At 32.6% G+C, this 14223-nt stretch overlaps 1 protein-coding gene across 1 annotated transcript; it reads right to left on the bottom strand.

Annotated features, from left to right (window-relative positions):
- Nucleotides 1–2103: 2103 nt before the first annotated feature.
- On the bottom strand, nt 2104–8579 carry LOC134259901 (zinc finger protein 493-like). The gene is made up of 3 exons (XM_062742499.1): nt 6619–8579; nt 4109–4163; nt 2104–3632 (listed from the first exon to the last, which is right to left on the bottom strand). Exons 1-3 carry the CDS (start codon nt 8511–8513, stop codon nt 2292–2294), a joined length of 3291 nt encoding a protein of 1096 aa, XP_062598483.1. The 5' UTR covers nt 8514–8579; the 3' UTR covers nt 2104–2291.
- Between the last annotated feature and the right edge of the window lie 5644 nt (nt 8580–14223).

Genomic DNA, 14223 nt, shown 5'->3' with positions numbered 1-14223 from the left:
TTTAAAGGTGTTTTCCTTTCAACTTTTTACCATGCAAAATTGAAATCGATCAATTTGATCATATACTAATAGTAACATATTAAATTAAGTTTCACTTCAGTTCTTATTTCCATTCCATAAAATCAAACAAAAAAAATTAATGAGATTTCAAAACTGATTAAATAAAAAATGATTTTGTATTTAAATTTTAAGAGACAAACTAAACACATGTACCTTTGCACTAGGGATACTTAACCTCTAATTTTTAATCAGCTCGCCCCATTTGCCGGTGGCACATGCATACGGTGTGCACTTGTACATATGTACATGTGGAGGAGTTTAATTCTTGGACGATCTACAAATGTCTACATAACATTCAAATAAATGAATAAATAAATAAATTATTAATTAAAATCAGTGCCCACAGATTGAACATATTCAAACCTGTTTTCACCTCTTAGTTATTTTTTAAAAAGGATAAAATTTCTAATTTTTGAGCAAATTTTCAAATATTTCGAAAAAAAGTACTATTAAAAAATGAACATTTAACAAGATAAATATAATTGTTTTCGAGAAAAAAGGCCTTCAAAAACAAAATGTTGTCCAAACTCGACCAGTTGACCAAGTGGAAACGGAACAAATCCAACTTTCTTACCTGCAGGAAACTTTTTTTATCCCGATTTTTTTTCCATCCATTAAGAACTTTTTTTCTTTATTATTGAAAAAAAAAATATCACCGATCTCCCTACAAAATTTTCTTGGAGTCGGAAAGGCGGCGATGGATCTTTTTTTTAAGATGGCATTATTTTCTTTTTATTTACAGTTTATTTTTCAAGAAGATCTTATGCAAAAGTAAAATTCCATTTTTTTTTCTGCAGTTAATTTTTTTTATTAATTCTATTTCTATATATTCATTCTATTAATAATTCATTTGATTATTGTCAAAATTTTCACAAACGTAATGTAGAAATTGAGATCAGCATACATACATACATATGTATACCTTACCATGCATCATTTATTTCAATTGTACCTTTGATACCATATTAACTAGAGATGTTTGTAAAAAATTTATGCCCCCCTCCCCAACAAATTGGAATTTTTCTAAGTCCAAGGGGCATAACTATGTCAAAAATGGTGTGATCATACCCAAAACCGAACTTGACCTAGATATTTATCTGACTAATCTGTATACTAAATTCCATTTCAATATGTGCAACCTCTCTAAACAAAATGAATGGAAACTGCAAAAAATTGGAATTTTTGTAAGTCCAAGGGGCAAAACTGTCAATTATTGTGCGATTGTACCCAAAACAGAACTTGGCCTATATATTCGTCTGATTAATCTGTATACTAAATTCCATTTCAATATGTGCAACCTTTTCAAAGAAAATGAACGGAATTTGCAAATAATAGGAATTTTTGCAAGTCCAAGGGGCATAATTTTGTCAATTATGCTGCCATCATACCAAAAACAGAACTTGACTTAGATATTCATCTGAATAATCTGTATACTAAATTCCATTTCAATATGTGCAACCTCTTCAAAGAAAATGAATGGAAACTGCAAATAATAGGATTTTTTGTAAGTCCAAGGGGCATAACTCTGTCAAAAATGGTGCAATCATACCCAAAACAAAACCTGATCTAGATATTCATATGCTATACTTGTATACCAAATTTCATTTTAGTATGTGCAATGGTTGTAAAGAAAATGAACAGAAACTGCAAAAAATTGGAATTTTTCTTAAGTCCAAGGGGCATAACTCTGTCAATTATGGTGCAATCTTACCCAAAACAGAACTTGACCTAGATATTTATCTGATATACCTGTATACTAAATTTTATTTCAGTACGTGCAGCAATTGTGAAGAAAATGAACGTAAACTAAATGGACCGACATACCAACAGACAGCAGCAAAGCAATATGCCCTCCCTTCATCGAAGGGGGGCATAAAAATAGTGTTCATAGAAAATTCCTTTTTTCAGGTTTTTAATGTCATAAAATAGTTGAATATGTGTTATCTTTCTCTGTCAATATATTGTCTGATGAACCTGATTTCAGGAAACTTTAAATTGACATATGTATCACTTTTGTGCATCTTCATGTCGTTCTTAAAGACTTTATGCCATCCTATATTTTCTACACTTTATGCTATCACCTGATTGTGTCCATAAGTGTTTCTTTATATATACTCTGCTGAATGCATGTCCACATACATTACATTTGTAAGGTTTTTCACCTGTATGTATCATCATATAGTCTTTTAAAGTATTAACATCAGAGAAAGACCTTTCGCACACAGATAACATTAATAAGGTTTATCACTTGTATGTCTCTTCATGTGTTTCTGTAAGTCCTCAGACAGCTTGAATGCCTTCCTACACTTGTCACATTTATAAAGTTTTTCACCAGGATGTGTCCTCATGTGTATCTGTAGTTTTCCTGCCCAGTTGAAAGCCTTTCCACATATATCGCACTTATACAATTCATCACCTGTATGTGTCCTCATGTGTTCCTGTAAATTATCAACTCGAATGAATGCCTTTTCACATACTTCACATTGAAAAGGTTTATCACCAGTATGTGTCCTCATGTGAGTCTGTAAGCGTGATGACTGGGTGAATGCCTTCTCACACACCTCACATTTATAAGGTTTATCACCTGTATGTGTCCTCATGTGTCTCTGTAAGTCAGTTGACCGACTGAATGCCTTTCCACACACATCACATTTATAAGGTTTATCACCTGTATGTATCATAAGGTGGGTCTTTAAGTTGCTTGATTCAGAAAAAGACTTTCCACAAACGTCACATTTATGAGGTTTATTTCCTGTATGTGTCCGCATGTGTCTCTTCAAAACTGTAAATTCTATGAAAGCCTTTTTACAAACACCACATTTATAAGGTTTATCACTTGTATGTGTCTTCATGTGTTTTTTTAAAACTGCCGATTCCATGAAATTTTTCTTACACAAACCACATTTATAAGGTTTATAACCTGTATGTATCCTTATATGTATCTTCAAGGTATAAAATCGTTTGAAGTGTTTTTCACACAAATCACATTTATGTGTATTCAAGGCATGTGTTCTCTTATTTTTGTGTAAGGCACCTGATTGGTTGAAAGTTTTTTCACAATCATCACGAATGTCAAGTTCTTCACCAGGTTGTGTCCACGGGTAGCTTTTTATTTCTTTTAATGCAGTGAAGGCCTTCCCACATAATTCACACTTTAAAATTTTATCCCCGCTTTGTGCCCCAGTTTGCCTCTGTAATTGATCCCCGCTTAGTGTCCCAGTTTGCCTCTGTAATTGATCCCCGCTTAGTGTCCCAGTTTGCCTCTGTAATTGATCCCCGCTTAGTGTCCCAGTTTGCCTCTGTAATTGATCCCCCCTTAGTGTCCCAGTTTGCCTCTGTAATTGATCCCCGCTTAGTGTCCCAGTTTGCCTCTGTAATTGATCCCCGCTTTGTGTCCCAGTTTGCCTCTGTAATTGATCTGTTGAATCTTCCCTACTGTTAAATAAACCATGCTTAGTACTTACACTTGCATTGATTTGTTTTTCTTCATCTCTTGTCTCATTTTCTTCTGAACAGCAGTTCTTCAAATTTTCAGTATTTCTCTGATCGGATTCAAACTCTCCCCTTTCCATCTGTAAGATTGACCAAAGAAATCAGTTTTAATGCTCAACATGGTACTATTAATATTTTTACTGTAGGATTAATTACACACATAAAGACTAAATGATACATGAATTCAAGATTTTTTTTTTTAATTTCAAAATCTTTGTCAAAAACCATGGCCAAGAGGCTTGAATTTTACATTACTTGAGGATTCATATCAACATAACATAAAACTTTCCCGTTCTTTAGCATGTTTAGAAAGATACATGTACTGTAAAAAAAATCCCCTTTGTGGCCTCTACCTATCGGGTAGTTCCCAAGGGGTCATGATTTGAACAAATTAAATCTTAAATGCATGAATTGTTATCTCCTCTTGGAAGAAGGTCTGTTCCTTCATTTGAACAAACTTGAATCCCCTCCACGTAGGGATAATCCGTGGCAAATTTGGTTGAAATGGACCCTGTAGTTTTCGAGGAGAATATGAAAATGTGCACAGGACACTGACGCAAACAGACGATGACAGATAATGGACAAAGACTGAGTTCCCTTGTGGGCCATGGCTAAACGTGAAAAAATAAACAATCCAATAACTTTTTCATCCCAAATCATTAATTGATATCTAAACCGTACGACTCAAGAAATTTTACCCCTGATTGGGCCTGAAATCCACGAATATACAAAGAACAAAACCATTGAATATTCCAGGGGTCAGCCGACATTTGTGATTTTCTATTATAGTAAATCGAGTATGGTCAATCATTTCAAAGCTTTTGTTTACTATGAGCCTAACTTTGTACAAACTTGTGCTAGTGACAAAAGACGCATAATACATTGATAAAACTTGTGTGAAGGTAGGAAATTTGCATACAATTAGGCTGGTAGTTAAAATATCAAAAATGTAAAAAACGTACAATGTTTTTCCTATAGCATTGAAAGCCACCTAAACACTCCTTTTTTATTTCAAATTCAATGAAACTATATTTGTATTTTTTTTTCATTGCAAGAGTACCAATTTCTTAGTTTGATCATTATGACTCCAAGATCACACAACTTCATTCAATTTTTTAAAACAAATTTGGTACAAAACGTAACATTCTACAAACATGCCCGTGTATGATCCACCATGTTCAAGAGTCTATTGAAATATCTATTCACCTTGATTTACATAAACGAAAGTCAAAGAAGATTCGGTACAACTTTTCCAGATTCAGGGAATCCATGGGCATTTATAATCATTTAATTGTTTCAAATCCACGCTGCTTTAGGTGATGCTTTACATGTATATGTGTTTTAATTCGAAATATCCACTTATTTCTAACTATTACCAAAAGAAAACGATTTGATAATATATTGTTTACATAAGTAAAATGGCACATAAAAAGCATAACCTAAGTGCACTTGTCCTTTGGTTCAGATGGGCCTTAAAAAAATAACAATTGTACAGTACAATTTATTTTGGAAATCAAAAACATAAAAGTCTTTGTGTTTAATTCAACCAAAATATAAGAGGTATAAAAATAATATTCAGCATACAGAAATATTTGTATTATGAAATTTACACCTTATATTCATTCATTTCTTCATTTATATTTATTAGAATCCTTAATCAAATTTACAAAATATATCAATAATATTGTACAGATTTTGACATCACCAGAAAAATATCAAGTTTTCTTCAAAATGTGTTGAATTATATTTCAAATGGTGGAGTTACTTCCCTTATACATGTAGTAATTTGATAAAATTGACCATACACTTATCAGATGAGTAGATAGAATGAATACCTTACCATGCATCATTTTATTCCTCAATTGTACATTTGATACCATATTAAAAATAATGTTCATAGAAAATTCTTTTCTCAGGTTTTTACTGTCATTATTATGACAGTGGAAAATATGTGTTATCTATCTCTGTGTATATATTGTCTGATGAACCTGATTTCAGGAAACTTTAAATTGACATATGCCTCACTGCTGTGCATCTTAATGTCGTTCTTAAAGACTTTATGCCATCCTTTATTTTTTACAAATACATGCTGTCACCTGTACATGTGTTTTTGTGTTTCTTTATATGCTCTGCTGAAAACATGTCCACGTACATTACATTTGTAAGGTTTTTCACCTGAATGCATCGTCTATTGTCCTTTAAAGTATTAACGTATTTTTATCACCAGAAAAATATCAAGTTTTCTTCAAAATGTGTTGAATTATATTTCAAATGGTGGAGTTACTTCCCTTATACATGTAGTAATTTGATAAAATTGACCATACACTTATCAGATGAGTAGATAGAATGAATACCTTACCATGCATCATTTTACTCCTCAATTGTACATTTGATACCATATTAAAAATAATGTTCACAGAAAATTCTTTTCTCAGGTTTTTACTGTCATTATTATGACAGTGGAAAATATGTGTTATCTATCTCTGTGTATATATTGTCTGATGAACCTGATTTCAGGAAACTTTAAATTGACATATGCCTCACTGCTGTGCATCTTAATGTCGTTCTTAAAGACTTTATGCCATCCTTTATTTTTTACAAATACATGCTGTCACCTGTACATGTGTTTTTGTGTTTCTTTATATGCTCTGCTGAAAACATGTCCACGTACATTACATTTGTAAGGTTTTTCACCTGAATGCATCGTCTATTGTCCTTTAAAGTATTAACATCAGAATAAGACCTTTCGCACATATCAAGTTTTAATATAAGGTTTATCACTTGTTTGTCTCTTCACGTGCTCTGCAAGTCCTCAGACGGCTTAAATGCCTTCCAACACATGTCAAGTTTATAAGGTTTTCCATCAGTATGTGTTCTTATGTGTATCTGAACTTTTCCTTCCCAGTTGAATGCTTGTCCACACAGATCATACTTATTTAATTTATCACCTGTATGTGTCCTCAAGTGTTCCTGTATATTATTCGAATAAAAGCCATTTCAACAAAATCACATTAATTAGGCTTATCACCTGTATGTGTCCTCAGGTGTCTCTGTAAGGTGTGTCACTGGGTGAAAACCTTCGGACTTACATCACATTTGAAAGATTTATCACCAGTATGTATCCTCATGTGTCTCTTTAAGTCGGGTGAACGACTGAATGCCTTTCCACAAACATCACATTTATAAGGTTTATCACCAGTATGTATCCTCATGTGTCTCTTTAAGTCAGGTGACCGACTGAAAGCCTTTCCACAAACATCACATTTATAAGGTTTGTCACCAGTATGTTTCCTCATGTGTCTCTTTAAGTCGGGTGACCGACTGAATGCTTTTCCACAAACATTACATTTATAAGGTTTGTCACCAGTATGTTTCCTCATGTGTCTCTTTAAGTAAGGTGACCGACTGAATGCCTTTCCACAAACATCACATTTGTAAGGTTTATCACCAGTATGTATCCTCATGTGACTCTTTAAGTCACCTGACAGATTGAATGCCTTTCCACATACATCACATTTATAAGGTTTATCACCTGTATGTGTCCTCATGTGTAATTGTAAGTGATGTGAGAGGTTGAATTCCTTCCCACAAATATCACATTTATAAGGTCTTTCACCTGTATGTGTCCTCATGTGTCTCTGTAAGCTTTGTGAGAGGTAAAATGTCTTCCCACACACATCACATTTATAAGGTTTATCACCTGTATGTGTCCTCATGTGGCTCTGTAAGCATTGTGACTTGGTGTATGTCTTCTGACATACATCACATTTGAATGGTTTATCACCTATATGTATCCTCCTGTGTTTCTTAAAGCCACTTGAATGTGTAAATGCCTTCCCACATACATCACATTTATAAGGTTTATCCCCTGTATGTACCATAAGGTGGGCCTTTAAGTTGCTTAATTCAGAAAATGACTTTCCACAAACATCACAAGTATGAGGTTTATTTCCTGTATGTGTATTCATGTGTTTCTTTAAGTCATTTGACTGTATGAATGCCTTTCCACAAACATCACATTTATGAGGTTTATCACCTGTGTGTGTCCTCATGTGTCTCTTCAAAGAACCTGACTGTGTGAACACCTTCCCACAAACATCACATTTATAAGGTTTATCACCTGTATGTGTCCTCATGTGACTCAGTAAGCATTGTGAATGGGTGAATGTCTTCTGACATACATCACATTTGAATGGTTTATCACCTGTATGTATCCTCATGTGTTTCTGTAAGTCACCTGACTGACTGAATTCCTTTCCACATACATCACATTTATAAGGTTTATCACCTGTGTGTGTCCTCCTGTGCCTCTTCAAGGAACCTGACTGTGTGAATGCCTTCCCACAATCATCACATTTATGAGGTTTATTTCCCATATGTGTCCGCATGTGTTTCTTTAAAACTGCTAATTCTATGAATGCCTTTTCACAAATACCACATTTATACGGTTTATCACCTGTATGTGTGTTCATGTGTTTCTTTAAAACTGCTAATTCCATGAAATTTTTCCCACACAAACCACAATTATAAGGGTTATAACCTGTATGTATCCTTATATGTATCTTCAAGGGATAAAATCGTTTGAATCGTTTTTCACACACATCACATTTATAGCTTATATTACCAGTATGTGCCCTTTTATTTTTTTGTAAGGTGCCTGATTGGTTGAATGTCTTTTCACAATAGTCACAAATATCAGGTTCTTTACCATTTTGTGTCAGAGAAAGAGATACAGAGAATGCCTTCCCACACAATTCACACTTTAAAATTTCATCCCCGCTTTGTGCCCCAGTATGTCTCTGTAATTGATTTGTTGAATCTTCCCAACTGTTAAATAAACCAGGCTTAGTACTTACACTTGTAGAGATATGTCCTTCAACATTTTCTTCTGAACAGCAGTTCTTCAAATTTTCAGTATTTCTCTGATCGGATTCAAACTGCCCCCCTTCCTTCTGCAACATTCACCAAAAAATCAGTTTAAATGCTCAACATGGCACTATTTTCACTGTAGGATAAATAACATACACAAAGACTATATTATACATGCATTCAAAAGTTTTTAAAATTTCTAAAACTTGGTCAAACTCGATGGCCAAGAGGTGAAAATTGCTCAAGGGTCTTGTCAAGAACATTGATTTATTTTTTCCAACAATAAATGTGAACTAATACAAAACCACATTAAACATATTATATGTCAATACTATCTTTTACAATATGAAATTCCATGTCTACTCTTTTGATGTACAACTCAATTGGAATTTTTCGATTTAAAAACATTTTTTATGAAACACAGCTTGAATATTTTTTTTCACATTCCATTTTTTTCTCTCCCAAAACTGAGCAAAAGGCCCATGGGCCTAGTATAAGTCACCTGAGTTTAATGCAACAACTTTCCAAAAATTGAATTTGATTTATGTTTTAAACATGAAATGATGCCATGAAATTCACAATTTTGTAAGGGGCACCATTGCTTTTCATACATGTAATTACACACTGGATCACTTTGCTCACTTTGGTTACTTAATACCCAGAGGTACAGAGTATCAAAGAGAAAATACATTTTCGGGTAACATCTTATAAATTTTATAACTTATAAATTTGATTTCATCATGTTTTTTATCAATACCAAATTGCATATACAGTGGAGCCTCATTTATCTGGACGCTTTGGTTCCCAGTCAATTTGTCCAGATATATATGTCAAGTGTCCGGATACCTGAATCACCAGTTAAACAAGACAATATAACATTTAAAAATTCCATACAGATGAAAAATTGTCTGGGTACTGAAGCATCCAGATATCTTGCGTCAGGATATCTGAAGGTCCACTGTATCAAAGAATTAAATCATTTTCACACTATGTAGCCCTGTGGGGATCCAGGTTAGAAAAGATCCTCAATACCCCCTTGCTTGTCGTAAAAGGGGACTAAATGGGGCGGTCCTTCGGATGAGACCGTATAAACCGAGGCCCTGTTTCATAGCAGGTGTGGCACTATAAAGATCCCTCCCTGCTCAAGGCCATAAGTGCTAAGCATAGGCCTTAATTTGCAGCCCTTCACCGGCAATGGTGACGTCTCCATATCAGTGAAATATTCTGGAGTGGGACATTAAGCGGTATACAATCAATCAATCAGGCTATGTAGACTACCCCTTCTACACATGCATGTAGTTGATTTCCTTGATTTCTCGATCCCGAAAAATTCAAACTAAATTAACAGCGAGTTATAAGGCATTTATTTTTCTTATGTTATACTGAGAAAACAAGAAAAAGAGGAAGACAAGAGTGTTGAATTGATTTTCAGTGTATCGAATGGTGTACAAGTGAAACTGATGAAAGAAATCTAAACTAAATACCTCTTAAATTAATTTCATGCTTTATATAGTTTAAAAATACATTTGTAATTCCTTACGTTTTGCTAAATCTTCTATGAATACATGTAACCTTTTGTACATCTGATATATTTACATAATGTAGATTTCATTTATAGTAGGTACACATTAAAAGTTCGTAATAAATATTTACCGGACATTTTCTAAAAAAAAAAAAATTGCACCGAATTTTGGAGCGAGTATGATTTTTATCAGAATAAAGAAAAAGGCAAATAATAACTGTTCTCCCGACCCGACAAGAATATATCAATATATGACACTATTTCACACACACATGGCCTTTAAAAAAATCTAATTATTTAATAATTCTATTTATGATTTCTCAAGTTACGTATTACGCTAAATTATTCAAGATTTACATCAAAATTGTTGATCTTCTTAATCTTAATGCGTGTATATGAAAATCTTCCTTCTGGATGTACAGATGAAGTCATCCCGTCCTAATGGTAATAACAAACTGAATGACTTCATCAGAATGAACGTGAATTAGACCCAATTCCTGGTGATACTTAACAAGATTATTCTTTCAATTAAGGTAAGGTTTGCGTCTCCCTCCAACTTTTATTTTTTTTAATATGCACACATGCCATATATCAATTTATTCAGGGAGATTAGCTTCATCATTTAATATGATTTTCAAAGATATTGCCCGTCCCATTTTTTTAGTAAAAGACGCCAAATTTAACGTATTTCATATTTCACCTCGAATATTATTTTCATTGAAAAAATTGATTTATTTTATTAATTATCAAACTTTTATAATTAAAATGACCTGAATTAGTATAATTCATGCTTCTATTATTTAAACTATTAATTTTCCGTTATCAAAAATGTGAAAAATTGGGTAAAAAAGAAGATTTTTCAATTTTCCTTGATAAAGTGAAACCGTTGCCATGGCAACAAAAATTTAAAAATCAACGTTTTACATATCTACCGATTCCATCAAATTCCATGTAGTTATTAATTTGATCATTTTAAATAATTTGAACCAAAAAAATATGTATGTCCCCAATATTATTTCCATGGAAACAGGGGCTATATTATGGGTTCGGAAACACAAAAATCAGGCTTTTTCTACACTTATAAAGACAACATTGATATCACCTTGTCATGGTGAATGTTAAAGACTAAATGTATTTTTGATATTGTTTTTAAGCAAAACTTTGCCAAAAATATTCAAAATAAAACTCCTCCTGTGCTACAAGATGGTCTAAAAATTTATTCCATGAAAGAAATCTAGTATTTATGGCAATCTTAACATCTGAATATTCTGAGGAAATTGTCCATGAATTATAATGCAACACCTTTAGAAGTACATGTATATGTTTATAAACATACTTCAGAACATGTTGCAACTAACCCAATTAAAAGCCTCTGAATTTGACCTCATGCTGATTTAGTTATTCCAACATGTAGTAATTTCTAGACATCTTCGTAGCAAAATATCTTTATTCAGTTATGTCTCGTGACTATCATTATACATGTATGCCATCTTTTGAATGAAATGTTGTAAGCATTGCATCCACGAAGCTGCTGTTTTTATAATTAAATGATTTCTTTACTTCAAAGAGTAGAAATGCTATCTTGAAAGTAATGTTTGTTTGCCCTCTCTTGACTCTGGGTAAAATTATTAGGTCGGTAGGTGAGAAAATCTTCAACAACATTTCTTTACGGGAATAAGAGGAATAAAAAGAAAAAATACGGCCCTGCATTGAAAAAAAAAATTCAGTCTGGTCATTTTAGTCAGTCGGTCTGAGAGGCCCGACAACCAACATATCTTAAAGATGGCCTATTTCTACACTTCATGGACATTAGCTCAATCATTGGATTAGGTAGTCTGAGAATCTAAATTGAAATATCAGACAGAACAAAATAAAGATGAATTCTAAGTGACATCAATTCATACTTTAATGAGTTTACAGAGTACTTCTGATTTCAGAGAAAAGGCAAATTCTGCAAAATGACATAACACTGTCATAAATATTTGTCTAGAACAGGGATAAAGAAACAATGTTACAGTGATAGATATATCTCCTTGATATCCATGAAATAATAATTTAAATATAAAAAAATTTTCTCCTTTTTAAAATCAAAATACAGAAAAAAAATAAAAGATTTTAAATGTAAACAAATTTAAAATAAACTACATTATTTGTGAAAGATTTTAATTTTAGTTGATTACTAAACTGGTCTTATCATTCCTACTAAATTAACAACCTTTCAATTTCCAAGTGTCATATTTTAAACTGTTAAATGTTCACTGCAGCTTTATTTACAAAACTCATCAGTTTTCAGAAATACTTATTTGAGCATATTAGGTCCTGGTAAGAACAAAATTTAATGAATAAAAAAATATTAAATTTAATTGTTCATGTATTAATTTCCTTGCAATTTTACAAAATAACCCTTTTAAGAAACTTGTTACTTGTAAGTGTAGACAAAAGCAACCTTCAATTAATACCTTAATGTATACATTTATTTTACTGAAAACAAATTCAAAGATGGACAAACAGATCATGCACTGCAATCATCACATACACATATTTTTTAAAATATATTGAAAACACCATGTATATACTACCAGGTAGATAAGGATGCTGTTAAACATTAAATTTTTTTCTATAATCTATAGACATATAAAAAATATGCATTGGGTACAACAAATCATCATTTCTTTTTCCAAATCTCCATTGACTTTGCCATGTCTGGTTCAACATCTTAGCTTGATCCATCCAACTTTCTTTAATATTCTTGAGCTGATATGGGATGACCTCTACTTTGATTAATGGCACAAATCTTTTAAGGAAACACTGAAGTACTTTTTTTTGTTCTTATCTATTCCAATTAATGACCCAATTGATCTGAAATCATATGTGTTCATTTTTACAATAACATTTAAGGAATTGCATAAGGAATTGGACTGAATTTCATTCACTCAATGAAATTAAATTTCCAATAAAATCAATGAAAAATCAATATGAAATTATTGTACAATTTATACTTTAGATTGAATTAATGAAATGCAAATGCTTGATCAAGAAAATTAATGTTCTTGTCATGCACAATTTGTATTAATTAAAAAATGAGATATTAATTAAAATCAAACCTCATTTAAAAGGTAACTTGAACAATTGAATACCTGTTCCAATAATGTTACAAATATTAGGCCTGAAAAGCACGGATTTTTTTCATAATTTCTTGAATGAATGCATTTTTATTTTTTGGCAATGTTGGGATATTAGCCATCTCACATCCTTGTACCGTTTATTCATCGTTTTTAAATCTGTAGTCAGAATATGATTCATAACTTTCAGTAAAATGAATAGTTAAATAATTACCTGATGAAAATACTATCAACAATCAAACTGTCGACATCATCATTGGACATGGTCAAATGCACCGTGACTTTTTCTTCCCTGTTCGGACTGCATAAAGCATAATACTTTACAGGATACTCTCAGGTCTGTTCTTTTTTCCTTCCCATTCTCACTTAAAATTTTAGTGTAGTGTTGAAGCGAGAAACACACAACAGCAATGCGTCGATGACTTTCTTCTGATCGGAATGGCCTACAACTTGCCACATTCCGTATCGAAAATAAACAAGTCCTCCTTTATTGGTTCATCCACATGCATCACGCTAATCTCAAAGGCTTTTAAGATTCATATGCTTTGATTTGTTATAAGACTTTCTCCTTAAAACGTCCTTTGTTTTAGTCCTAACAATAAGTGACAACAAACATCAAGTATGACAGAGGAAATTCGTTACCGAGATGCTTGGCATCGCTGGTTTAAAGTCGCCTGTTTCAAACGCTTTCGTGATTCGCAAGAGTTATCTCCCTGTTAACGCAAACCTTACCTTAAGTGTAACTCGACAGTTAGTTTGCGTTACAAAATGTACCAACTCTTGAACAACCCACATAACTATGTACTGCTTACGCCTGAATTATTTTTTCCCAATACTTAGTCCTTAAACATTTCAAATTTATAATAGATCATATTCATATGTTAAAATATCCCTTTTATATTACATTTCTCTGATTATTCTTTGTCAAGTATAGTTACGCCAGATTTTGAGTTTGAGAGAATGAAACAATGTACGATTTACTAAATGACGTGATTAATTTGCGTAATTAAGTCGCTGGATTATTGAAATCAAACTCCACCTAAGTGTACCCCGATAAACCAGCAATATTTCTTCATGCACTACAGTTCGGAATCTCCTTCCTTAATATTTCTTTTTCCTCTTTTTGTCAGTAAAAATTGTAATATCAATTGATTTCAA

Source organism: Saccostrea cucullata, unplaced genomic scaffold, assembly GCF_032062105.1.
Source record: "Saccostrea cucullata isolate Sc308-1 unplaced genomic scaffold, CSIRO_AGI_Scuc_v1 ctg12198, whole genome shotgun sequence".
In the NCBI taxonomy this organism is placed as follows: Eukaryota; Metazoa; Mollusca; class Bivalvia; order Ostreida; family Ostreidae; genus Saccostrea; species Saccostrea cuccullata.
This window is presented reverse-complemented; position numbering and strand designations above follow the sequence as displayed.